Source organism: Callithrix jacchus, chromosome 3 (assembly GCF_049354715.1).
Source record: "Callithrix jacchus isolate 240 chromosome 3, calJac240_pri, whole genome shotgun sequence".
NCBI lineage: Eukaryota > Metazoa > Chordata > Mammalia > Primates > Cebidae > Callithrix > Callithrix jacchus.
The window spans coordinates 30,071,561-30,096,465 of record NC_133504.1 but is presented as its reverse complement, the minus strand read 5'-3'; the positions used below and the strand labels follow the sequence as shown (position 1 = coordinate 30,096,465).

Genomic DNA, 24,905 nt, shown 5'->3' with positions numbered 1-24,905 from the left:
TTTTTCTGTAAATGTATCAGTGAATGTCAACAAATTCAGATTATAAAATGAAACCTCTCTAAACTCATAGTCCAGAAAAAGCCCAATCTGCTCTCCGGGTGCAAAATCCCATATACTGTAAGTACCAAACTGTTGCTAGAATTGCCAATATCCATTCTTTAGGAATGGTGCTGTGTAAGCCTTTCTGGGCAAAGATTCTTTACACACACCAAAGGACCACACAGCTGTGCCTCTACCTGCCAAAAATGCCTGCCTGTATTAAATCCTTCAGATCCAGAACTGTGTAAAAAGTAAATGATTTGGCCAGGCACAGTGGCTCATGCTTGTAATCCTAGCATTTTGGGAAGCTGAGGCAGGCCAAAGTCTTGACATCAGGAGTTCGAGACCAGCCTGGGAAACATGTGGAAACCCCATCTCTACAAAATAGATAGATAGATGACAAATGATAGATAGATAGATAGAGAGAGATAGAGAGATTGTTGGATTGATTTACCCAGGCTTGGTGGTGCATGTCTGTAGTCCCAGCTACTTGCAGAGCTGAGGCAGGAAGACCCCTTGAGGTCAGGAGGTCGAGGCTGCAGTGAGCTGAGATTGTACCACGGCACTCAGCCTGAGTGACAAAGTGAGACCCTGTCTCAAAAAAAAAAAAGGTTTAATAAATGGTTTGATGTTACAAGCAAAATACTGTTTCTTCATCTCAAATATTGCACTCCGTTTTCTGGGATAGTAAGTTTAGGGTTGGCAGTTTTAGGATCTAGTATGAAATGTGCCTCAAATATGCTGATCATTTTGGGCAGACTTAAACATTGGACAGGGAGACTGCAACTCTCATTTTTTTTCTTTTTTTTGGATGCTGAGTCTTGCTCTGTCTCCCAGGCTAGAGTGCAATGGTGCAATCTTGGCTTACTGCAACCTCAGCCTCCCAGATTCAAGTGATTCTTCTGCCTCAGCCTTCTGAGCAGGTGAGATTACAGATGCCCATCACCACACCTGACTGATTTTTGTATTTATAGTAGAGATGAGGTTTCGTCATGTTAGTCAGGCCAGCCTCGAACTCCTGACCTCAGGTGACCCACTCGCCTCTGCCTTCCGAAGTGCTGAGATTACAGGCATGAGCCACCATGCCAGGCTCATTCTTCATTTCACAGGACAACACTTCAGGGGTCTTCAGATGTTCATACCTACTATGGATACTTTTGGTACTTCTTGGAACCCCTGGGTAATCTTGCAAATACTTCCCTGTTATTTCATAAAGCATTTTTGGAGGGTAGGAGACAGGGTCTTTCTGAATTGCCTAGGCTGGGCTCTAATGCCTGTGCTCGAATGATCCTCCCACCTCAGCCTTCTGAGTGGCTGGGACTATGGTCACCCAACATCCTGCCCAGACACAAAGCATATTTTTTAGTGTGAAAATATGGTCTGGTACTTGGCTTTTGTTTGCAGTTGGTTGGGGTTTTTCATTGTTTTGTTTTGAGATGGAGTCTTGCAACATCCTTCTATTCACTAAGAAGCCTGGCACAAGTTACAGTGTGCTCTTTTCTCAAGAAATACTTTAATTGTTCAAATTCAGAGAATATGTCCCTCCTCCACTTTTCAACCTTCCCTATCACTTCAAAAGGGTCTGAAATGTGCATTTCACACCCCATTTCAGCAACTTCAGCTTCTGTTTCAGAGGCTCAAGATGGCTTTTGAACTTCCTCCTGTGCATAGCTACAGCTTGCTCGATGGGCATCAGAAGCTGATCCTGGTGGTCAGAGGCCCTGCACGGAGGACACAAAGGCTCCAGGTCCTTCTCATGGAACAGGGCCAGGCTCTGCTTGTGCTTCTCACATCGGGGCTCTTCTTCCTGCCCTTCCTTCTTGCTCCACGTGGCAGGAAGCCTGCTGGGCAATATCAGTCATGCGCTGCAATTGGATGTTGTTCTTGAGGTTCCTGTCAAGGCAGTGGTGGAGGCAGATGGGACAAGGGAGGACGTCCTGTAGGTCTTCCCAGCACTAGTGGATGCAGCAGCCACAGAAGCTGTGCCCACAGAGAGTGGTGACTGGGTCTGTCAGGTAATCCAGGCAGATAGGACAGTTGGCCTCGACTTGTAGCTCAGTCAGGGAGGCTGCAAAGTCCATTGGGCCATGAGAGTTTCTGTCTGAGGAATCTCCCTTTAGAAAGCCTTGTTCCCCTGCAGCCGAAAGAAATTAGAAGCTGATGACTCCTCAATTCTCCTTCTCCTTCCTGAAAGTCAGCAGCCCTGCCTTACCCACAGAGGATATGTCTCAAGACACCCAAACTGAGGATAGTACCAAGTCCTATATATGCACACTATGATTTTCCCTATTCTTACTTCCCTATGGGAAAGTTCAGCTGGAAACGGTGGCTCACGCCTGTAATCCCAGCACATTGGGAGGGATAGGCGGGTGGATCACCTAAGATCAGGAGTTTGAGACCAGTCTGGCCAATATGGAGAAACCCCATCTCTACTAAAAATTCAAAAATTAGCCAGGTGTGGTGGTACATGCCTGTAATCCCAGCTACTAGAGGGGCTGAGGCAGGAGGATCACTTGAACCTGGGAGGCAGAGGTTACAGTGAGCTGAGATCATGCCACTGCAGTCCAGCCTGGGCAACATAGCAAGACTCCATCTAAAAAATAATAATAATTCAAAAGTTAGCTGGGTGTGATGGTACATGCCTGTAATCCCAGCTGCTAGGGAGGCTGAGGCAGGAGCATCTCTTGAACACAGGAGATGGAGTTTTCAGGGAGCCGAAATCGCGCCACTGCACTCCAGCTGGGTAACAAAGAGAGTGAGACTCCATCTCAAAAAGAAAAAGAAAAAGTTCAATTTATAAATTAAGCACGGTAAGAGCTTAGCAACAACAATAATAAAATAGAACAATGTAACAATACATTCAATAAAAGTTATGTGTATGTGGTCTCTCTCTCTCTCTCTCTCTCTCCAAATCTCTTATTGCACTGCAGATCTTAGCAACTTTAGCATATGAGTTTTTTCTTTCTTTATTAAAGGAGAACTTTCATCTTTTAAAAGAAACACTCTAAGGCTTCTCTTTGGAGTATACCAATTGCCAGCAACACCACTTTTGCACACTGGGGCCATTATTAAGTAAGATAAGGGTTACTTGAATCCAAGCGCTGTGATATTGTGACACTTGGGTTGAGATAGGTAGGAAGTGACTAGCAGGTGGGGAATGCCTACAGCATGGATATGCTGGACAAAGGGATGATTTTCTCTTGGGCAGCATGGAGCAGGATGGCAGGAAATTTCATCTTGCTGCTCAAAAGTGACAAGCCGGCTGGGCGTGGTGGCTCATGTCTATAATTCCAGCACTTTTGGAGGCTGAGGCAAGCAAATCACTTGAGGTCAGGAGTTCGAGACCGGTGAGGCCAACATGGTGAAACCCTGTCTCTACTAATAATATTAAAAAAAAAAGTGACAAGCTACTTAAAACTGATGTTATTTATTCAGGAATTTTCTTTTTTTGTGGGGGGAGGAAGGCAGGAAGGGAGGGAAGAAGGACAGTAGGGAGAAAGGAAGGGAGGAAGGAAGGAAGGAAGGGAGGGAGGGAGGGAGGGAGGGAGGGAGCGGGGAGGGAGGGAGGGAGGGAGGGAAGGGAAGGAAGGAAATCAAGCAGTGAGGGAGACATTGCCAACCTGGATCTAGAGGTTTACAAGTTGATTTCTTTTTTTTTGAGAGAAGGAAAGAAAAAAAAAAATAAGTAAAAGAGAGGAAGAAGGAGGAAGAGAAAGAGGGAGAGTAAATGGAAATATTGCTTTATTTTGAAAAAAATTGGGTATTAATGATGGCCAATCAATGTTTCATTTAAGCTTATGGGTAGGTGTGATGTGGTATTGACAAGAATGTATATTTTGTGTATTTGAAGTGGAGAGCTCTATAAATATTTATTAAGTTTACTTGTTCCGGATCTGAGTTCGAGTCCTTGATATCCTTATTAATTTTCTGTCTCATTGAATCTAAGTCTCGTATCTGGGTGTTAGGATCGTTAGCTCTTGTTGTTGCATTGATCCTTTTACCACTATATCTTTGTTGCTTTAAAATCTATTTTATCCAATACGAGAATTGCAACTCCTGCTTTTTATTTATTTATTATTTATTTTTGCTCTCCATTTGGTTGGTAAATCTTTCTCCATCCCTTTGTTTTGAGTCTTTGTGTATCCTTGCATGTGAAACAGGTCTGGATATAACATGCCATTGGGTTTTGGCTGTGTCTTTTGATTGGGGGATTTAGTCAATTTAAATTTAGGGTTACTGCCATTTGATGTTGACTGGCTGTTTTATCCATTCGTTGGTGTAAATTCTTCTTTATGTTGGTGCTCTTTACTTTTTGGTGTATTTTTAGAAAGGCTAATACTGGTTGTTTCTTTCTATGTGTAATGCTTCTTTCAGAAGCTCTTGTAAAGCAGGCCTGGTGGTAATAAAATCTCTGAGTTCTTGCTTGTTCATAAAAGATTTTATTTTTCCTTCAGTTGTGAAGCTTAGTTTGGCTGGATATGAAATTCTGGGCTGAAGGTTCTGTTCTTTGAGGATGTTGAATATCGGCCCCCACTCTCTTCTGGCTTGTAGAGTTTCTGCTGAGAGATCTGCTGTAAGTCTGATAGGCTTGCCTTTGTGGGTAACATGACCTTTCTCTCTGGCTGCCCTTAGTATTTTCTCCTTCGTTTCAACCCTGGTGAATCTAACGATTATGTGCCTTGGGGCTGCTCTTCTTGAGGAATATCTTTGTGGTGTTCTCTGTATTACCTGGGGTTGAATGTTGACCTGCTTTGCTAGTTTAGGAAAATTTTCCTGAATAATATCCTGAAGGGTATTTTCCAGCTTGGATTCATTCTCTCCATTGCATTCAGGTACACCTATCAAACGTAAATTTGGTCTTTTCACATAGTCCCACATTTCTTGGAGACTTTGCTCATTCCTTTTTATCCTTTTTTCTCTAATCTTTTCTTCACGTTTTATTTCATTAAGTTGGACTTTGACCTCTGATATCCCTTCTTCTGCTTGAACAATTCGAGTGTTTAAACCTGTGCATACTTCTCGGAGTTCCTGTACTGTATTCTTCAGTTCCATTAATTCACTCATACTCCTCTCTAAGTTGTCTATTCTCAATAGGATTTCATCAAACCTTTTTTCAAAGTTCATAGTTTCTTTACGTTGGGCTACAACATGGTCTTTTAACTCACCGAAGTTTGTTATTATCCATTCCTTGAAGAGTGATTCTGTCATCAGGATGCGCTCGTTCTCCATCAAGCCTTGTTCCATTGTTGATGTGGAACTATGATCATCTTTAGAGGGAGAGGCGTTCTGACTTTGAGTATTCTCAGCTTTTTTACGCTGGTTTCTTCCCATCATTGTAAATTTATCCTCCTGTTGTCTTTGAAATTACCAACTTTCAGATTAGGTCTCTTGAGTAGATGTCCAGGTTGTTAGTTCCCAGGGCCAGAGCAGCAGCATTAAAACTGATGGTGCTTTTCTGCCCAGGATTCTCCTGTCTGGCTTCCTTCTTGGGTCCGTAGTAGGCGACTCTGCCTTCCCGGGGCTCCAAACCTCGGTCAGAAGGGGAACCGGTCCCGTTTACTCTACGCCTAGCGCTGCCGCGCCGAGGTGCTATCGCAGCCGCTGCGCCGGGCTCTGGTGTCCTGCTGGGGACCCGTGCGGGTCCTCCGAACCTGTTTACTCTGCTCCGAGAGCTGCGGTGCCTAGGTGCTGGCGGAACCGCTGCGCCAGCCACGAGAGTCGCGCTGGCCACCCGTGTGTTTCCTCCATTGGGGGATCTTCTGCTCCGTGAGCGACCAGAATTTGTCTGAAAGTGTGGCGTCCTCTAGTTCTCCCCGCCTTCCCTGAGAGCTGCAATCCCGGGATTTTAGCGATCGGCCATCTTGGATCATTCTCTATTCAGGAATTTTCTATTTAGTATTTTCAGACTATGGTTGGCCTCAGGTAACCAAAATTATGGAACGTGAAATGGATGAAATGGCAGATGGGGACTATCATACATCTGAAGACAATGCCTCTGCAAAATCACTTTTGCCTCCTTCCCTGCAGGCTCTGAAGAAGCTTCAAGAGCCACTGATCCCAACCAATTATTGATCATCCTGTCACCTTCTCCTGTATTCAGCAGTTCACCCAAATTGAAGGTTGACTGTGGAGTCCTTTTGGTAAGAAAAGAGCTCCAAGAGCAAGGTACCCTATTGTTTCTGTGGACAAGAAGATAGCCCCAGTTTAAAAGGATGTTCAATCAAGCTGATTTTTTTCCTTCCTGACATGAACAGTACTTCAGGTTTTTCAAAAGATAAGAAAAGTTACTACTAAAGCTGTATTTCACTAATAATTAAAATGATTTAGAAGACAAAACCATCACAACTTTACAACCCCAAATTTATTAATAGCTTTAGGCAAATCACCGTGTCAACTAACATGATAAAAAGTGAGTAAAACTGACATGGTTCTGGGTGCAGTGGCTCAAGCCTGTAATCCCAGCACTTTGGGAGGCCGAGGTGGGTGGATCATGAGGTCAGGAGATCGAGACCATCCTGGCCAACATGGTGAAACCCCGAATCTACTAAAATACAAAAGGAAAGTTGGGTGTGGTGGCATGCGCCTGTAATCCCAGCTACTCAGGAGGCTGAGGCAGGAGAATCGCTTGAACCCAGGAGGCAGAGGTTGCAGTGAGCCAAGATTTTGCCACTGCACTCCAGCCTGGGTGACAGAGTGAGACTCCATGTAAAAAAAAAAAAAAAAAAAAACAGACATTATAGTTCTTCTGAAGAAAGCACACACTGAGAAACAGTTTCACTAAAAAAATTGAACTCATATGTAATGAAGCCTCTATGTTCAAGAACCTGTTTGAAGATATACAGGGACAGAGAAAACTGCTAAGGACCATCCTAGCAGTCAATTAGTAAAATCCAAACTCTTAGCAACTACAGGAATATCCACCATGTTTCTTCAACCAAGAAAAGCAAGAAAATAAAAACATGCAGGAGGAACTTGGGTATCTACATAAATTTAAAAGTCAAACTAATCAATTACAAAATATTCACCTAACTTGGTTCTAATTTCAAGCACATGCTTTTATCAAATATTATAATTCAGTTTATAATATTGAAAGGTAGATATCCATTGATTATATAAAAATTATTGTTAATAGTGCTCTCAAAGTATTTTAATATAATGTAAGGATAAATATGAATATAGATTTTTCTTTTTTTTTTTTCAAAGACAGGGTTTCACCATGTTGGTCAGGCTGGTCTTGAACTCCCGACTTCAGGTGATCCACCCGCCTTGGCCTCCAAAGTGCTTGGATTACAAACTTGAGCCACCACACCCAGCCATGATTTTTCTTAATAGTTTGGTGTGGCACAGAATTCCAGATATTCCAAAGATGGTTTTTGTTTCTCATGTTTCTACTGACTGTAATGATAATGATAGATATTCTGTTTATAGAGAACATCTTTGACAAAATTAGAGGGATCACAAATAAAGTGGCATAAAGCTCCTTCCAAGAAGTGTAAATCTTCAATTCCCATGTGATGTACAAACAACTTCGTCACAGAAGACTTAAGAGTAAAAAGTGGACTGTACAAGTTTATGTGTACATATATATGTTAACATAATACCATAAGAAAAATGTTAATTTTTATTAAGTAAAATATGTAAATATATATTGATAGGTAACATATACATATCATATAATGTCACTCGGGCTGGTCTTGAATTCCAGGCCTCAAGCGATCTTCTCCATTCGTTCTTCCAAAGTGCTGGGCTTACTGGCTCCATTCACCTTTAAACCTTCAGAGTTTCTTTTCCTTTGTCCCATTGGTCAGACTCCATATGCAATCAGCATCTTCGGGACCACAGCATTTATCACCCTCTCTGATTGCATCTTGTGCACCAAGATGTGAAGATTTCACTCATTGTCCCCTGTTCCTACGTCCCACTCTTCCATCAGATCTCAGACTTCATCATAGGAAGGAATTTTTCTGGGAAGGTAGCCCTAAGTTGTTTACATTAATTATTTATTTTTAGGCCGGGCGCGGTGGCTCACGCCAATAATCGCAGCACTTTGGGAGCCCGAGGCGGGTGGATCACGAGATCAAGAGATCGAGACCATCCTGGTCAACAAGGTGAAACTCCGTCTCTTAAAAATACAAAAATTAGCTGGGCATGGTGGCGCACGCATGTAATCCCAGCTACTCAGGAGGCTGAGGCAGGAGAATTGCTTGAACTCAGGAGTCGGAGGTTGCCGTGAGGCGAGATCGTGCCATTGCACTCCAGTCTGGGTAACAACAGCGAAACTCCATCTCAAAAAAAATATTTATTTATTTATTTTGAGACGAAGTCTTGCTCTGTCGCCCAGGTTGGAGTGCAGTGGCACGATATCAGCTTACCGCAACCTCTGCCTCCCGGCCTCAAGAGATTCTTCTGCCTCAGCCTCCCGAGTAGCTGGCAGTACAGACATGCACCACCATGCCAAGCTAATTTTTTGTATTTTTAGTAGACACGGGGTTTCGCCACGTTGTCCAGGCTGGTCTCGAACTCGTGACCTCAGGTGATCCGCCCTCAGCCTCTCAAAGTGCTGGAATTACAGGCATGAGCCACCGCACCGGCCAAGTAGCCCTAAGTTTTAAACAGAAAAGTGCTATGCCAGTTCTATGATTTCTTCTACAGATATTAGCCTCTTACAGTGCCTCATTTACCAAATTGTAAGACTTAAGAGGCTCCTCAATTACTAATCCTTCGGCCCTGAAGATTTTACTGGTGGGGACCGGGCGCCATTGCTCACGCCTGTAATCCCAGCACTTTGGGAGGCCGAGGTGGGTGGATCACTAGGTCAAGAGATCGAGACCATCCTGGCCAACATGCTGAAACCCAGTCTCTACTGAAAACACACACAAAAATTAGCTTGGCATGGTGGTGCGCACCTGTAATCCCAGCTACTCGGGAGACTGAGGCAGGAGAATCTCTTGAACCCAGGATACAGAGGTTGCAGTGAGCCGAGATCGCACTACTGCACTCCAACCTGGTGAAAGAGCGAGACTCTTGTCTAAAAATAAAATTTAAAAAAATAATACAAATAAAAAGATTTTACTGGCTCTGTGGTTGAGAGGTTACGCAGCGGAGGAGGTGGAGAACGACGTGGTGGTAAAGCTTTCTTGTTTTTTTTTTTTTGGTTTTTTTTTTTTCTTTGACACAGAGTTTCGCTCTTGTTACCCAGGCTGGAGTGCAATGGCACGATCTCGGCTCACCGCAACCTTCGCCTCCTGGGTTTTCAGGCAATTCTCCTGCCTCAGCCTCCCGAGCAGCTGGGATTACAGGCATGCGCCACCATGCCCAGCTAATTTTCTGTGTTTTTAGTAGAGATGGGGTTTCACCATGTTGACCAGGATAGTCTCCATCTCTTGACCTCGTGATCCACCCGCCTCGGCCTCCCAAAGTGCTGGGATTACAGGCTTGAGCCATCGCGCCCGGCTGTAAAGCTTTCAAAACCAGCACGCAGTTAGCATAGCCTAGTTTTACGTTGACCTTCAAGCTGCTCATAGGAGCCAGCACTTTGGAAGGCCCAGGCAGGGGGATCGCTTGAGCCCTTGAATTCGAGACCAGCCGGGGCAACAGGGCGAAACACCGTCTCTACCAAAAAGTACAAAACTCAGCAGGCGGGTGGCGCGCGCCTGTAATCCCAGCCATTCAGGAGGCTAGGGCGTCAGGACCGCTTGAGCCGGGATGGTCAAGGTTACAGTGAGGAGAGACCGTGCCAGACCATCTCTCAAAAGAAAAGAAAAAAGAAAAAATAGCTCATAGCAACGAAAAATCGGAAAAGGTGGCCATCGGGATTTAAATGACCCGCTGAAGCCCTCAGGGGCCCCACCACTGAGTGAGAATCCCCAGGCTCTGCTCAGAATCTTCCCACGCCCCGCCCCACCCCCAACCCCAACCCCAACCCCACCCCCAACCCCACCCTCCGCGCCCAGGGGCATTGAGCATGCGCAGACCCTTTCCGCCCACTTCCGGTGGAGCAGTTAACCACCGCGCGAGTCGAGTGTGAGCCTAAAACTCGAAAACCAGGGCATTCTGGGTTGAGTGTGGGTTTCAGTTCTGCGCCCGCGGGGTTCCGTGGGTCCTGCACAGCATCAGGCCTGAGCCGCCGGTCCAGCTGCTCCAGGTAAGCCCGGAGGGCTGCAGGAAAGGCCCAGTAGGGCCTGGCAGGAGGATTACTTAACCCGGCAGGGGCCTCCTGAGTATCTGCTGTGCCCAAACCTCGGGGTCGCGACCCGTCCACGGCTGGTCTTCTCAGACTGTGGATCCTTTTGGTTGTTGCTGTTGTTTTTTCAGATGGAGTCTCGCTCTTGTTGCCCAGGCTGAAGTGCAGGGGCGCAATCTTGGCTCACTGTAACCCCCAGCTCCCGGGTTCCAGCGATTCTGCTGCCTGAGCCTCCCGAGTAGCTGGGATTACAGGCGCTAGCCACCACACTTGGCTAATTTTGTATTTTTAGTAGAGACGGGGTTTCAACATGTTGGCCCCTTTGGTGTCGAACTCCCGACCACAGGTGATCCGCCTTCCTAGGCCTCCTAAAGTGCTGAGATTACAGGCGTGAGCCACCGCCCCCCGCCGAATCCTGTTTTAAGAAGCGCAAGAACCCGCGCAGGCAGTGGGACCCAGATGATTGAATTTTGGAGAAGATTCTGGTGGGATTGTTAAGCTCCCACTCTACAGCGCCAGCACTTACTGGAGGATTTAGTGTTCTTCCGTCCTCACAAGTATCTGGCTGTTAGGAAACTGCTACGGATGAGAAAGTTTAGGCTACACTTTGTATCATCTAAAATATAGAGGTTGGATCTTGAGATCAGGGAATCTCCCACAGGTTTGATTTATTAGCTGAATATTCATTGAGCCCACACTATGGACCCTCACAAGAATCAGCGTAGGAGCCGGGCATGATGGCTCATATTTGTAACCCCCCAACACGTAGAGGCCGATGTGGTAGGATGCTTGAACCCAATTCTAGCTCAGGCTGGTGCCTGGGCAACATAGTGAGACCCCTGTCTCTACTAAAAAAATCTGGGCATGGGCACATGCCTATGGTCCCACCTACTCGGGAGGCTGAGGTGCGAGGATTGCTTGAGCCCAGGAGGCAGAGATTGCAGTGACCCGAGATCGAGCCACTGAACTCCAGCCTGGGCGACAGAGTGACATCCTGTCTCAAAAAAATAAATAAATAGTCCGGGCAAGGTGGCTCACACCTGTAATCCCAGCACTTTGGAAGGCCAAGGTGGGCGGATCATGAGGTCAGGAGTTCCAGATCAGCCTGACCAGTATGGTGAAACTCTGTCTCTACTAAAAGTACAAAAATTAGTTGGACATGGTGGTGTGCGCCTGTAGTCGCAGCTACTCGGGAAGCTGAGGCAGGAGAATTGCTTGAACCCGGAAGGCGGAGGTTGCAGTGAGCCGAAATCGCGTCATAGTACTACAGCCTGGGCAACAGATGGAGACTGTCACACAAAAGTAAAGTAATAGAGGTTGAATAATTTTTTCATTTGACAAGATCTCAAGCAGTGGAGGTTGAATCTTGAGAGTAGGGAATCTGCCACAGGTTTGATTTATTAGCCTAATAATTATTGAGCACACACTGTACACCAGCGTAAGACTCACCGTTGGTAATTCAGTTTTGAGGAAAATAAGGAAGAATTCAGACCATGAACAGTACTCTCCAGTGTCCTTAACCAAAGTTTGACCAAAATAAATATAAAAATCTCAACTATAATCTGCAGTATGATGGATCTGTGGAACCAGGAAAGAGTAGAGTCCAGATGTTGGTGAGCCATTCCATTGGAAATAGGACAGTTATAGGATTAGAGTTGTGTTTGGAAACTATAGAATTATGGAATTGATAGAATAGAGCGTGTCAAAAATAAAGCCGCCGGGCACGGTGGCTCACGCCTATATTCCCAGCACTTTGGGAGGCCGAGGCGGGTGGATCACGAGGTCAAGAGATCGAGACCATCCTGATAAACAAAGTGAAACCCTGTCTCTACTAAAAATACAAAAATTAGCTGGGCATGGTGGTGCGTGCCTGTAGTCCCAGCTACTCGGGAGGCTGAGGCAGGAGAATTGCTTGAACCCAGGAGGCGGAGGTTGCAGTGAGCCGAGATTGCGCCATTGCACCCCAGTCTGGGTAACAACAGTGAAACTCCGTCTCAAAAATAAAATAAAATAAAAATAAAGCCAGACACTGGGTAGTCATAAGGACAGATTTTAATCAGTAATAGACAATTGCAATAGGGAGAATTCAGCATGAACAGAATTCAACTGTGATTTGTACAGAGGTGACCATGTCCTTTAAATGGGAACTGAGGGAATGAAGGTAGAGAGTAGGGGTTCAGTAGAGTCCGGAAGGTGAAAAATTACAAAAAGTGGGAAAGAGGTGGTTGGGTCATGTGAAACACACCTGGGTTTTGCTCATTGGCACTTAAGGAAGTCAGGCACCAACTCTGCCATAGATGCTGGGAGACAGAGGCCCTGTCTTCAGGCGTGAGATGGTTACTATAGTGGGCTAATGTTTATAGCTTGGACTGGAGAATGGCTTACAATGCTGTTCTTTTCACTTCATGGCCTAAGTTTGGAAGATGGGTTAGGGGAAGCTGGATTGTGTGGGGAAGGACCGACTATTGAGTTCCAGGATCTACGCAGGAATGTTCCCTGCACCTTTTTATTTTAAATGAAATACTGTCTCCCCCCCCCTTTTTTTTACAGCAATGTATTTCTTTCTTATGATTTCAAAAATTCCAGTTATATTTTTAATGTATTGACTGTACAGCTTTGTTCAGAATTCTTAAAACTTCCTCTTCAAATTTACCCAGCCCAAAGCACCCATTAAACATGGTGTTTTGAAACAAGGACTAGGAGCCTATGCAATGACACTGTTATTTATGAAAAAGTTAAATTGGAAGGTGGGAAGAGTTAAAGGATACATTATTATTTTAATTCTTTATTGAAAAATATTATAATTTTTAATATGTAATAATACCTTACCATCCCTTCAAAATTGGAATGTATATGACATTTTCTGCCTTACTACTGATAGGAGCAGTTAACACCTTTTCTAATTAGGACCAGTGAGTGATATAGTAGCTTTTAGACCAAAATAGTACTGTAATATATATACTACAGTACAGTAGTTCATGACATAAAAGTAGGCAGTTGGGCTACATTTCTAAATGCTCTTTTCACTTGGAAATTTTATAAGATTCTGAAATAGTATCTGTGTCAGTATCCCCAAGACCACCCCCAGGTTTGGTGATTTGCTGAATGATCACAGGACTCAACTTAGTATTATTTGAGGTTATGACTTTATTTTTTTGAGATGGCATCTTGCTCTGTCCAGAGGGGAGTACAATGGCACAGTCATGGCTCACGGAAGCCTTGAACTCCTGGGCTCAAGGAATCCTCTCACCTCAGCTTTTCGAGTGCTGGGACTATAGGCACATGCTACCACGCCTGGCTGATTTTTAAAACAATTTGTAGTGATGAAGTTTTGCCCTCTTGCCCAGACGGTCTTGAATGTCTGGCCTCAATTGATCCTTCTGCCCTCAGCCTCCCAAAGTGCTGGGATTACAGATGCGAGCCGCCACACATGGCCAACAATTATGGTTTATTATAGTGAAAGGATACAAAGCAAAATCAGCAAAGGGAAATGGCGTGTGGGATGAAGTCTGGATGAAACCAAGCATAAGTTTCCAAAAGTCCTCTCTACATGAAGTCACACAGGACCTGCTTGATTTCTCTGGAGACAAAGTGATACAGGAGTGAACTGTTGTCTACCAAGGATGCTCTTTAAGATTTGTCTTTCCAGGGTTTTTATTGAGAAGAGGTCATGCAAACACCTCTATCTAGCTTATATCAATATTCTAGTTTCTCACCCGGTGCAGTGGCTCAGTCCTGTAATCCCAGCACTTTGGGAGGCCGAGGTGAGTGGATCACGAGGTCAAGACATCGAGACCATCCTGGTCAACATGGTGAAACCCCGTCTCTACTAAAAATACAAAAAATTAGCTGGGCATGGTGGTGGGTGCCTGTAGTCCCAGCTACTCGGGAGGGTGAGGCAGGAGAATTGCCTGAACCCAGGAGGCGGAGGTTACGGTGAGCCGAGATCACTCCATTGAACTCCAGCCTGGGTAACTCCGTCTCAAAAAAAAAAAAAAAAAAAAAAAAAAATTCTAGTTTCTCAGAAGGAAAGCAGCTATTCACCATAAACCTCATTGTTTGTGTAAACACTGTAGGTATAGTGAGCCATTCTTATGAGGGAATGACAGGACCTATTTCCTCATAAGTTCCTCATAAATTCTGGAAATCAAAGTTGCCAAGTAGCAGCCTTGCAAGCAGCCTTATAAGGGAGCTCATTGTTTTGCACAATACCACTTGGTAAGCATCTGTTCTGGGTCAGGCACTATAACATCCTTACATGTCTTTTTTCATTTAATGCTTTCAGCTTGCTGAAGTAGAAACAAACTCAGAGAAAGTTGGTCAATGATCTAGGTAAGTGAATGTCGAAGTGTAACACCCATCCCTTTGGAGACCGCTATCTAATAATTCCTGTGGTATCTGTTTACATCCTCTTAACGTGGTTTTTTAAAAATTTAAAAATCTTAATTTTCCCCTTGTTAGATTATTTGATATGGTTACAATTTATGGAAGTCCATGTGGGTGGATTAAACAGAACACTATATGAAGCTCTTTAATAAAGGTTTTGAACGCTATGCATTAATGTGAATACAAGAGAAGATAGTGTGCTTAGGCTGGGTGTGGTGGCTCACACCTGTAATCCCAGCACTTTGAGAGGCCAAGGTCAGCTGATCACTTGAGTTCAGGAGTTCAAGACAGCCTGGCCAACATGGTGAAACCCCATCTCTACTAAAAATACAATAATTAGCCAGGCATGGTGGTGGGTACCTGTAATCCCAGCTACTAAGGAGGCTGAGGCAGGAGAATCGCTTGAACCCAGTAGGTGGAGGTTGTAGTGAGCCAATACTATGCCATTGCACTCCAGCCTGAGATACAAGAGTGAAACTCTGTCTAAAAAAGAAAAAAAAAAAAAAGACAGTGTGCTTAATGATTTAGTATCACACCAGTAGTTACACCAGTTACTATTGGACTTTGGATAAGCATATCAAATCTTTTTGTTTGTTTGTTTGTTTGTTTGAGATGAGTTTTACTCTTGTTGCCAAGGCAGTACAATGGCATGATCTCGGCTCACTGCAACCTCCACTTCCTGGCTTCAAGTGATTCTCCTGCATCAGCCTCCTAAGTAGCTGGGATTACAGGCGCCCAGCTAATTTTTTTATTTTTAGTAGAGACAGGGTTTTTTCATGTTAGCCAGGTTGGTCTTGAACTCATGACCTCAGGTGATCCACCCACCTCGGCCTCCCAAAGTGCTGGGATTATAGGCATCAGCTATCATGCCCAATCAAATCATACATTTAAATTCCATGCCTGTCAGGTGTTGAACAATGAGAACACATAGACACAGGGAGGAGATCATCACACACTTTTGAGGGGGGAAATAGGGGAGGGACGGCAGGGGGTGGGGAGTTGGGGAGGAATAACATGGGGAGAAATGCCAGATATAGATGATGGGGAGGAAGGCAGCAAACCACACTGCCATGTGTGTACCTATGCAACAATCTTACATGTTCTTCACATGTACCCCAAAACCTAAAATGCAATAAAAATAAATAAATAATGCCATGCCTGTAATTGAGGATAAGAATCAAACCATCAGGGTTTGGGATTTTACCTTACTTGCAAGGTTTTAAGTTATCCTGTTAGTATTTTAGTGGATACTGCCAGAAGACATAACAGTCTTGGGTTGGAGACAAAGAACTTTATTACTTCTGACACAGCCAGCAGCATGAGCATCATGTTGGGGTTGGTTCCCCAGGCCTCCCAAGTCCCACTGAGGTGGTGCAAAGGGACCATGGTAGATGTCACACACAACATGGGTTTGCATCATAGCCAGTGAACCCTGAGCTTGGGAATCCATTTTAGCAAACCTGGTTCTTTGTCCCAAATTGACACTTACATCTTCTTTCAATGATGCTTCCTGCAAACACAACCATGAGAAATATCCTGGATAGAGTGGTCATAGTGGAATTTTGGCCTATCCAGAAGATCAGAGAAGGACACTCAAGGCCTATGACATATCTCCCAAATTGTTGTGAGGGTTTAATTAAGAAGATCGGTTATTGTGTGGAAAGCACTGTTCCTGACACATGGTAAACCTTACCAGAGAAGGTGACTTTTGGGCTGTTTCCAAAAATCCTGAGAGATCAGTCTTTGGGAAAAGGTGAGGAAAGGATCCTCTTGGTAAAGGAAATAGTGTTTGCAAAGATGAGAGATTTACATAGGATGGTTAAATGAATTCTGAACCGTGCTAGATCAGAGGAAGATCAGAGCTGTGAGTCAGTGTATGTTAGAGAATGCACTTTCACCACTCCATTTCTTCTAGCCACTGTCATCCACGTGAGTGCTCTTAAAGGGCTGTGCTGTGTCATTGCACACCGACATAGCACATCATGTGGAGCTCAGTGTGCAATGACATAGCACAGCCATTTAAGAGCACTCACGTGGATGACAGTAGCTGGAAGATCTGGGAAGTAATTTAGAGTCAAGGGGAAAAGGAATGAATTTACCTATAGACTGGGATTCCTTGCAGGTGTATCTAGGAAGGCAGGACAAGTTCAACCCAACTTACTTTTCAAAGTTCCTTCGAAACTGAAAGCCTGATGTAGCTATGTGTTCTGCTGAAGTGTGTTGGATTGAAATAGGTGAGGAATGGAATGGAATGGATGTTAAAATATATGATAGCCGGGCATGATGGCTCACGCCTGTAATCCCAGCACTTTGGGAGGCCGAGGCAGGTAGATCACGAGGTCAAGAGATCGAGACCATCCTGGTCAACATGGTGGAAACCCCGTCTCTACTAAAAATACAAAAAAAAATTAGCTGGGCGTGGTGGCGCGTGCCTGTAATCCCAGCTACTCAGGAGGCTGAGGCAGGAGAATTGCCTGAACCCAGGAGGCGGAGGTTGCGGTAAGCCCAGGTCACACCATTGCACTCCAGCCTGGGTAATGAGCGAAACTCTGTCTCAAAAAAATATATATATATATATATATATATGATAACTACATATAACCTGTTTCATTAATTCTTTTATTTAATTTAATTAATTTTTTTTTTTTTTTTTTTTTTAAGACATGCTCTGTCACCCAGGCTGGAGTGCACTGCTGCAGTCTCGGTTCACTGCAGCCTGGCCTCCTGGATTCAAGATTCTCCCACCTCAGGCTCCCAAGTAGCTGGGAGTACAGGCAAGCACCACCATGCCCAGATAATTTTTGTATTTTTAGTAGAGATGGGATTTCATGTGTTAGCCAGGCTGGTCTCGAGCCCTTGACCTCCAGCAATCCACCTGCCTTGGCCTCCCAAAGTGCTGGGATTACAGGCGCAAACCTTTCATTAGTTTGAAGATGAATGATTTTATTCATATTAGAATAATTACGAAATGGATGGAGTGCGGTGGGGCTCTCTTTTAATTTTGAACAGTCTCCCAGCCTAAATTTTATCTTTTATAGCATTGATATTGTTCTCTATTTGTATTAGTTTTGGGATTTTATTCATTCATGTATCCATTTGTTCATGATTCGCTTTTTTGAAGGTCTTTATTGCTTTTCTATACCTCCCTATGAATAAAATAGACTAAGTACCAACTTCCAGTCTATCTCATTCACCAGCTAAGGCCAAAAGAAAAACAAATACTTGAAAAAAACAATCTCCGATTATGGTTGAGTTCTATGAAAGTAAAAAATTGGTATAGTGAGAGACTAGAGGATGGGTGGGAGGCCGTCAGATTGAGGAGAAGCAGATAGGATGTGTGAGGTGACCCAAAGGAAAAGAGAAGTGTTTATAAGGATCATGACCCCTTCGCCAGTAAGTATTTAAAGTATGTATTTTCTAAGAATCAGGACATTTTCTTTTGTAGCCATGGTACAGTTAGGAAATTCAGGAAGCTTAATTTTGATGTATTACTAGTATCTAACAAATAGTGCGTACTCCATTTTTTCACTTTGTACTGTACTATCTACTTTATTGTAACTTATTTTTCCCAATCTAGAATCCAACCTAAGAGAATGATTTACTTTTTTATTTTTCCTCATGCATAAGGAAACAGGCTGGGTGTAGTGGCTCACACCTATAATCCCATCACTTTAAGAGGCCAAGGTGGGAGGATTGTTCAAAACCACCCTGGCCAACATAGAGAGACCCCATCTCTACAGAGAATTGCCTGAACCCAGGAGGTGGAGGTTGCGGTGAGTCCAGGTCGCGCCATTGCACTTCAGCCTGGGTAGCAAGAGCGGAACTCTACCTCAAAAAAAAAAAAAAAATTAGGCCTGGTGGCACAAGCTTGTGTTCCCAGTTATCCTGGAGGCTGAGGCTACAGAGAGCCATGACTGTACAGCTGCACTCTAGCCTGGGTGACAGAGCAAGACCCTGTCTCAAAAAATAAAAAAGAGTAATTGCTGCTTTTTCTCCCAGCACTGTTGTCATTTGTGCTGTTAAGTACCATTTTCATGTTGAATCTTGTGTAAGTTGGATTTCTTCATAGTTTCCAGTTTCCTTGTGATTAGAATCAGATATGTTTTATATCTGATATGTTTATGTTATATATACATATATTTACATATACTTGTATAATATATTTTATGATTCTAATCACAAGGAAACAATGAAGAATCATTGTTATATACACACACATATATATATATATATATATATATTTTTTTTTTGCTATTTCACTTATTTTTTTATTAGGGCAAGTGTATGTTCTGTAATATATTTCACTTGCAAGCATGAAAGATGAGGTCTCTGTCTCTCTCCACTGGCGCTCCCAGGGTCTGGTCACAATATGCCACCACAGTGGGGGCAAATCACCTTCTTTTAGGGCAAGAGGCAAAACCAGTCAGAGGACCACCAGGTGGCGTTTCCTCCTCCAGCTGTTTAATCTCTCATTCCCAGCTTTCTCCCCACCGTTTCTTCCCCTTTTCTCTCTTGGCAAAGTAATCAGGATACATTGCCTTCTGGCAAGGATGCCAGGCATTCAAGCAGTTTTCTGGAACCTTGTAACACTCGTATCTCTCATAGGAGGTACCCCCAGGAGAGTCAGGAAAGATGTATGGCTGTGGATGCTGACGGTACCAGAAATCTTCCTCAGTCTCCCTCAGCAGCTGGGTGGCCTTCATCATATCCTTTTCATTCTTATGTTCTTCAAACTGGGCACTCATCAAACAAGTGAAGTAGCAGTATTTGTCCCTGTGGACACACCACTACTCGAGGTGGCTCAGCGCCTGCTTATAAAACCACAACACCTTCTGCTGACGAATCAGGTAGGCCGCCGGCGCAGAGAACACCATGGTGGCGCTATACATATATTTTTATATATAATTCTGTATTATAGGGCAGGCTCAGCGGCCCACACCTGTAATCCCAGCCCTTTGGGAGGCTGAGGCAGATGGATCACATGAGGTCAGGAGTTCGAGACCAGCCTGGCCAACATGATGAAACCCCATCTCTACTAAAATTACAAAAATTAGCTGGGCATGGTGGCAGAGACATTAATCCCAGATACTTGGGGGGCTAAGGCAGAAGAATCGCTTGAACCTGGGAGGCAAAGGTTGCAGTGAGCCAGAACCATGCCATTGGACTCCAGCCTGGGAGACAGTGAAACTCCATCTCAAAAAATAATTTTATGTTATATATAATAGAATTTTTTTATATATAATTACATATAATAGAATTTTATGTATTATATATTCTGCAAAAGTTCTCCATAGATGTAATGCTTTGCTCTCCATTTCAGGTCATCTGTTTGTCCCATCATTTGTTCAGGTGGTATTCTCTAGATCTCTGCATTATAAAGGTACCTATATTTGTAATCAAAATATAATCCTAGAGGAAAATTTTTGAGAATGTGAATATCATTCTCTCATAAAATGTTACTCAGTAGTTTTTATAGTTAGTGATGATTCTTACCTGAGCCAATTATTATATTGTGATTCCAAATTCAGGAGATGTTGAAATTAAAAACCTTTTCTCGGCCAGGCGCAGTGGCTCAGGCCTATAATCTCAGCACATTGGTGGGCCAAGGTGGGCAGATTACCTGAGGTCAGGAGTTTGAAACCAGGCTGACCAACATGGAGAAACCCCGTCTCTGTTAAAAATACAAAATAATTTCACTGCGTGAAGTTATAAAAAAAAAAAATACAAAATTAGTTGGGCATGGTGGCGCATGCCTGTAATCCAAGCTACTCTGGAGGCTGAGGCAGGAGAATCACTTGAACCTGGGAGGTGAAGGTTGCAGTGAGCTGAGATTGCACCTTTGCACTCCAGCCTGGGCAAAAAGAGCAAAACTCTGCCTCAAAAAAAAAAAAATAAATTGCCAGGCGCGGTGGCTCACGCCTGTAATCTTAGCACTTTGGGAGGCCGAGGTGGGTGGATCACCTGAGGTCAGAAGTTCAAGACCAGCCTGGCCATCATGGTGAAACCCCATCTTTTTATTTAAAAAAATTTTTTTAAATAATAATAATAATCTTTTCTCACCCACAGAAATGATTTCTCTATTATAACCTGTGGCTAGCTTATTGAAGTAGAAAATCATTAAACTTAGATTCAGATGGGCTTATCTATAATAGAGCTGTAGGCTTTAAATTATTATCCTCCAAGCTAAGGAACAGGGGACTAAAGAGGACTTCAGTGGGTGTCATCGGCACGCCAGGCCAGTGAAACCTAAATCTGATCAATCTACAAGGTTCGGAAGGGGTATCCACTTCTCACTGGGTTTGAGCTCTATGGAGGCAGGACTGACCAAAGGGAGCTTACCTTATGCACTACCTTTGTTCACAGCTCAATGGATTTTGTGACAGCCCTGGCTAAACTCCAAGAGGCATCTAGCTGTCCCATCTGTCTGGATTACTTGAAAGACCCAGTGACCATCAACTGTGGGGACAACTTCTGTCGCTCCTGCCTCAGTGTATCCTGGAAGGATCTAGATGATACCTTTCCCTGTCCTGTTTGCCGTTTTTGCTTTCCATACAAGAGCTTCAGGAAGAACCACCAGCTCCGTAATTTCACTGAAATTGCTGAACAACTCCAGATTAGGAGGAGCAAGAGAAAAAGGCAGAAAGAGAATGCCGTGTGTGAAAAGCACAATCAGTTTCTGACCCTCTTCTGTGTGAAGGATCTAGAGATCTTATGTATACAGTGCAGTTTGTCCACTAAACACCAGAAGCACTACATTTGCCCTATTGAGAAAGCTGCCCCTTATCACAGAGAAATTCTGGAAGGTAGCCTTGAGTCCTTGAAGAATAATATAAAACGAGTTGAAAAAGTGATAATTCTGCAAGGCAGCAAGTCAGTGCAGCTGAAAAAGAAGGTAGAATATAAGAGGGAAGAAATAAATTCTGAGTTTGAGCAAATTAGATTGTTTTTACAGAATGAGCAAGAGGCTATTCTTAGGCAGATACAAGATGAAGAGATGGACATTTTAGCAAAACTAAATGAAAACCTTGTAAAATTTTCAGATTATGTTTCTATATTAAAACATCTACTGAGGGAGGTAGAGGGCAAGTCTGTGCAGTCAAACCTGGAATTACTGACACATGTGAAGAGTATACACAACAGGTATCAAAACCTAAAACGCCCTGAACTCTTTTCATTTAAATTAACAAAATATGGTTTTAGTCTTCCTCCTCAATATTCTGGCTTGGACAGAATTATCAAGCCATTTCAAGTAGATGTGATTCTAGATCTTGACACAGCACATCCTCACCTTACTGTCTCTGAGGATAGAAAAGCTGTGCGATATGGAAGAACAAAACCAAACATTTGTTACAACCCAAGGAGATTTTATGCCTGCCCTGCTGTCCTGGGCTCTCAGAGATTTTGTTCTGGCCGACATTACTGGGAGGTAGAAGTGGGAAACAAGCCTAAATGGATATTGGGTGTATGTCAAGACTGTCTTCTTAGGAACTGGCAGGATCAACCATCAGTTCTGGGTGGATTCTGGGCAATTGGGCTATATATGAAGAGTGGTTACGTTGTGTCAGGTCCTAAGACAACCCGGCTTCTGCCAGTAGTAAATCCCAGTAAGATTGGTATTTTTCTGGACTATGAATTGGGTGATCTTTCCTTTTATAATATGAATGACAGGTCTGTTCTTTATACTTTCAATGATTCTTTCACAGAAGCTGTTTGGCCTTATTTCTATACTGGAACAGATTCCAAACCTCTTAAAATCTGTTCAGTATCAGATTCTGAAGGATAAAAAACTGGTAAATGAGTCTGTTTCAGTTTTCGTGGGTAACTTAGCCAGTAAATTTAATCTCATTTCTGGAATAATTCTGAAAACCAGAGTAACTTTTTCTCCTAAATTTTCGGCAACTGTAAAAACATGTTCATTGGGGGAGGGGGTTTAAATTTTTAAAAAAAGAAATTTAAAAAGAAAAAAGGTCAGCTGCAATGGCTCATGCCTGTAATCCCAGCACTTTGGGAGGCTGAGGCAGGTGGATCACAAGGTTAAGAGTTCGAGACCAGCCTGACCAACATGTTGAAACCCCATCTCTAAAAAATGTAAAAAAAAAAAGTTCAAGACACATTCATATATGCTATGAATATCAGTTGTCAAGTGCTATGATTTCTAATATAAAATATTTGAGAATTATATTAACATGTCCAATAAAATGTTTTCAAATTGCCTGTAAATGTTTTTAGTTAAGCCAATTTAAAGTTGTATACATTATTTAAATATCATATTTGCCACATACCTTTCTTTCTAACTGATTCTTGTTTACCTCCATATTTCTCATCAATTTTTTTCTGTTCTTTCATGTGTGTCAGTTGAAATAATTGACTTATTTTTGTGGATAATGAGGATTTCACTTTGTTTAAATTATTTCTCCACATACACTTACCCACAATCCATAATCTCTAACAGCTCTTTTTTTCTTTCTGCGTATCACCTCTACTAGCCCAGTACAGCTGCCAGCCTTCCAGTCACTACCATGCTAGGAATTGACCTCTGTTCTTGGATTCTTTCTTGGCTTCAGTGTCTGCTTTCCTCTTTATCTTTTCATTTTGGGGTGTCATCAACCCAAATGTTGCAGCATTGTAAAGTTTGGCAGACTACAAGTTTGCAAATGATTTCACCCATATTTAGGTGACAGTTAAAGAGAATGTTTGGAATCGTTTTAATTTTTAAGCCATGATGGTTTTGATAAGTCTGATATCAGTCTGATTCTTGATGCTCTGATACCACTGTTTTTCATAATCTAGATCTTGACACAGCACATCCTCAACTTACTGTCTCTGAGGATAGAAAAGCTGTGCAATATGGAAGAACAAAACCAAACATTTGTTATGACCCAAGGAGATGGTATGCCTGCCCTGCTGTCCTGGGCTCTCAGAGATTTTGTTCTGGCCGACATTACTGGGAGGTAAAAGTGGGAAACAAGCCTAAATGGATGTTGGGTGTGTGTCAAGACTGTCTTCTTAGGAACTGGCAGGATCAGCCATCAGTACTTGGATTCTGGGCAGTTGGGTGATAATAGGAAGAGTAGCCCTAGTGTTTGAACTTTGTTTTACTGAGTAATTAAAGCTTAGTTTAGTTTCCCTTATCCAAAATGCTTGGAATCAGAAGTGTCCGCTTTCTGGTTTTTTGGGGGGATTTTGGAATATTTGCTTATGCACGGTGAGATATCTTAGGATGGCACCTAGTTGAAACAAAACATTCATTTTATATATGCCTTATACACATAGCCTGCAGGTAATTGTATAAACAATTAAAAAGAGAGAAATATAAATTAAAGATAATTTTAGCTATGTGGTTATTAATTATGCTGATGCTTTCATGTATGATACATATGTCAACACTTCTAAAATTGTACACATTAATTTGCACTTCATTTTGTGTCTATTATATCTCAGTAAAGCTGTTTTAAAATGTCCGGGGAGAGGGCAGGAAAAATAAAAATAAAACTGGGCCAGGCGCGGTTGCTTATGCCTATAATCCCAGCACTTTGGGAGGCCGAGGCGGGTGGATCACAAGGTCAAGAGATCGAGACCATCCTGGTCAACAAGATGAAACACCATCTCTACTAAAAATACAAAAATTAGCTGGGCATGGTGGCATGTGCCTGTAATCCCAGCTACTTGGGAGGCTGAGGTAGGAGAATTGCTTGAACCCAGGAGGCGGAGGTTGCTGTGAGCCGAGATCGTGCCATTGCACTCCAGCCTGGGTAACGAGCGAAACTCCGTCTCAAAAATAAATAAATATGTCTGGGAAACTTTACCAAAGAAGGCTAAATCAAAATGACAATGAATAAACATTAATTGACATCTGAATTTTGAAAACAAATTATAGATCGATTTTAAATGACTATACTTTTAAGTTTTAATAACAATATGTGATTATATAAAAGACCTTATTTGTAGCCATTAAAGTATCAGGAGGAAAGTTCTGGAAATGTACTTTCAAATGCTTTAACAAAGCAAATGAACAGGAAAACAATGGCTATAAAGAGAAACATTTTATCTTGTGACACAATTTTTTCTTTGACTATGACAACCAAAACTACAGGCAACAAAAGCAAGAAGAAACAAGACCACCTCAGACTAAAAATCTGCACAGAAAAGGAAGGAGTCGGCAAAATGAAAAAGCAAAGTATGGACTGGGAGAAAACATTTGCAAACCAAACACATGATCACAAGTTAATATCCAGGCCGGGCGCGGTGGCTCACGCCTATAATACCAGCACTTTGGGAGGCCGAGGCCAGTGGATCA

The 24,905-nt window shown here is 43.0% G+C and overlaps 1 protein-coding gene and 1 pseudogene across 2 annotated transcripts in view; one reads left to right on the top strand and one right to left on the bottom strand.

The window, feature by feature from the left end:
- TRIM60 (tripartite motif containing 60) overlaps positions 1-22,828 on the top strand; it is a 77,304-nt gene extending 54,476 nt beyond the window's left edge. The window contains exons 1-5 of one of the 2 annotated variants that reach the window (XM_035292720.3): positions 10,008-10,183; positions 14,508-14,554; positions 19,214-19,455; positions 19,929-19,988; positions 20,972-22,828. In XM_035292720.3, the coding sequence (XP_035148611.2) occupies positions 20,976-22,391 (1,416 nt within the window). In that variant the 5' untranslated portion in view covers positions 10,008-10,183; positions 14,508-14,554; positions 19,214-19,455; positions 19,929-19,988; positions 20,972-20,975 and the 3' untranslated portion in view covers positions 22,392-22,828. Of the gene's footprint in view, positions 1-10,007; positions 10,184-14,507; positions 14,555-19,213; positions 19,456-19,928; positions 19,989-20,971 lie in introns of those variants that run through there. The other variant, XM_035292721.3, reaches the window with a different exon arrangement.
- Positions 1,995-19,482, bottom strand: LOC118152010 (NADH dehydrogenase [ubiquinone] 1 beta subcomplex subunit 9-like; annotated as a pseudogene).
- Positions 22,829-24,905: the final 2,077 nt, after the last annotated feature.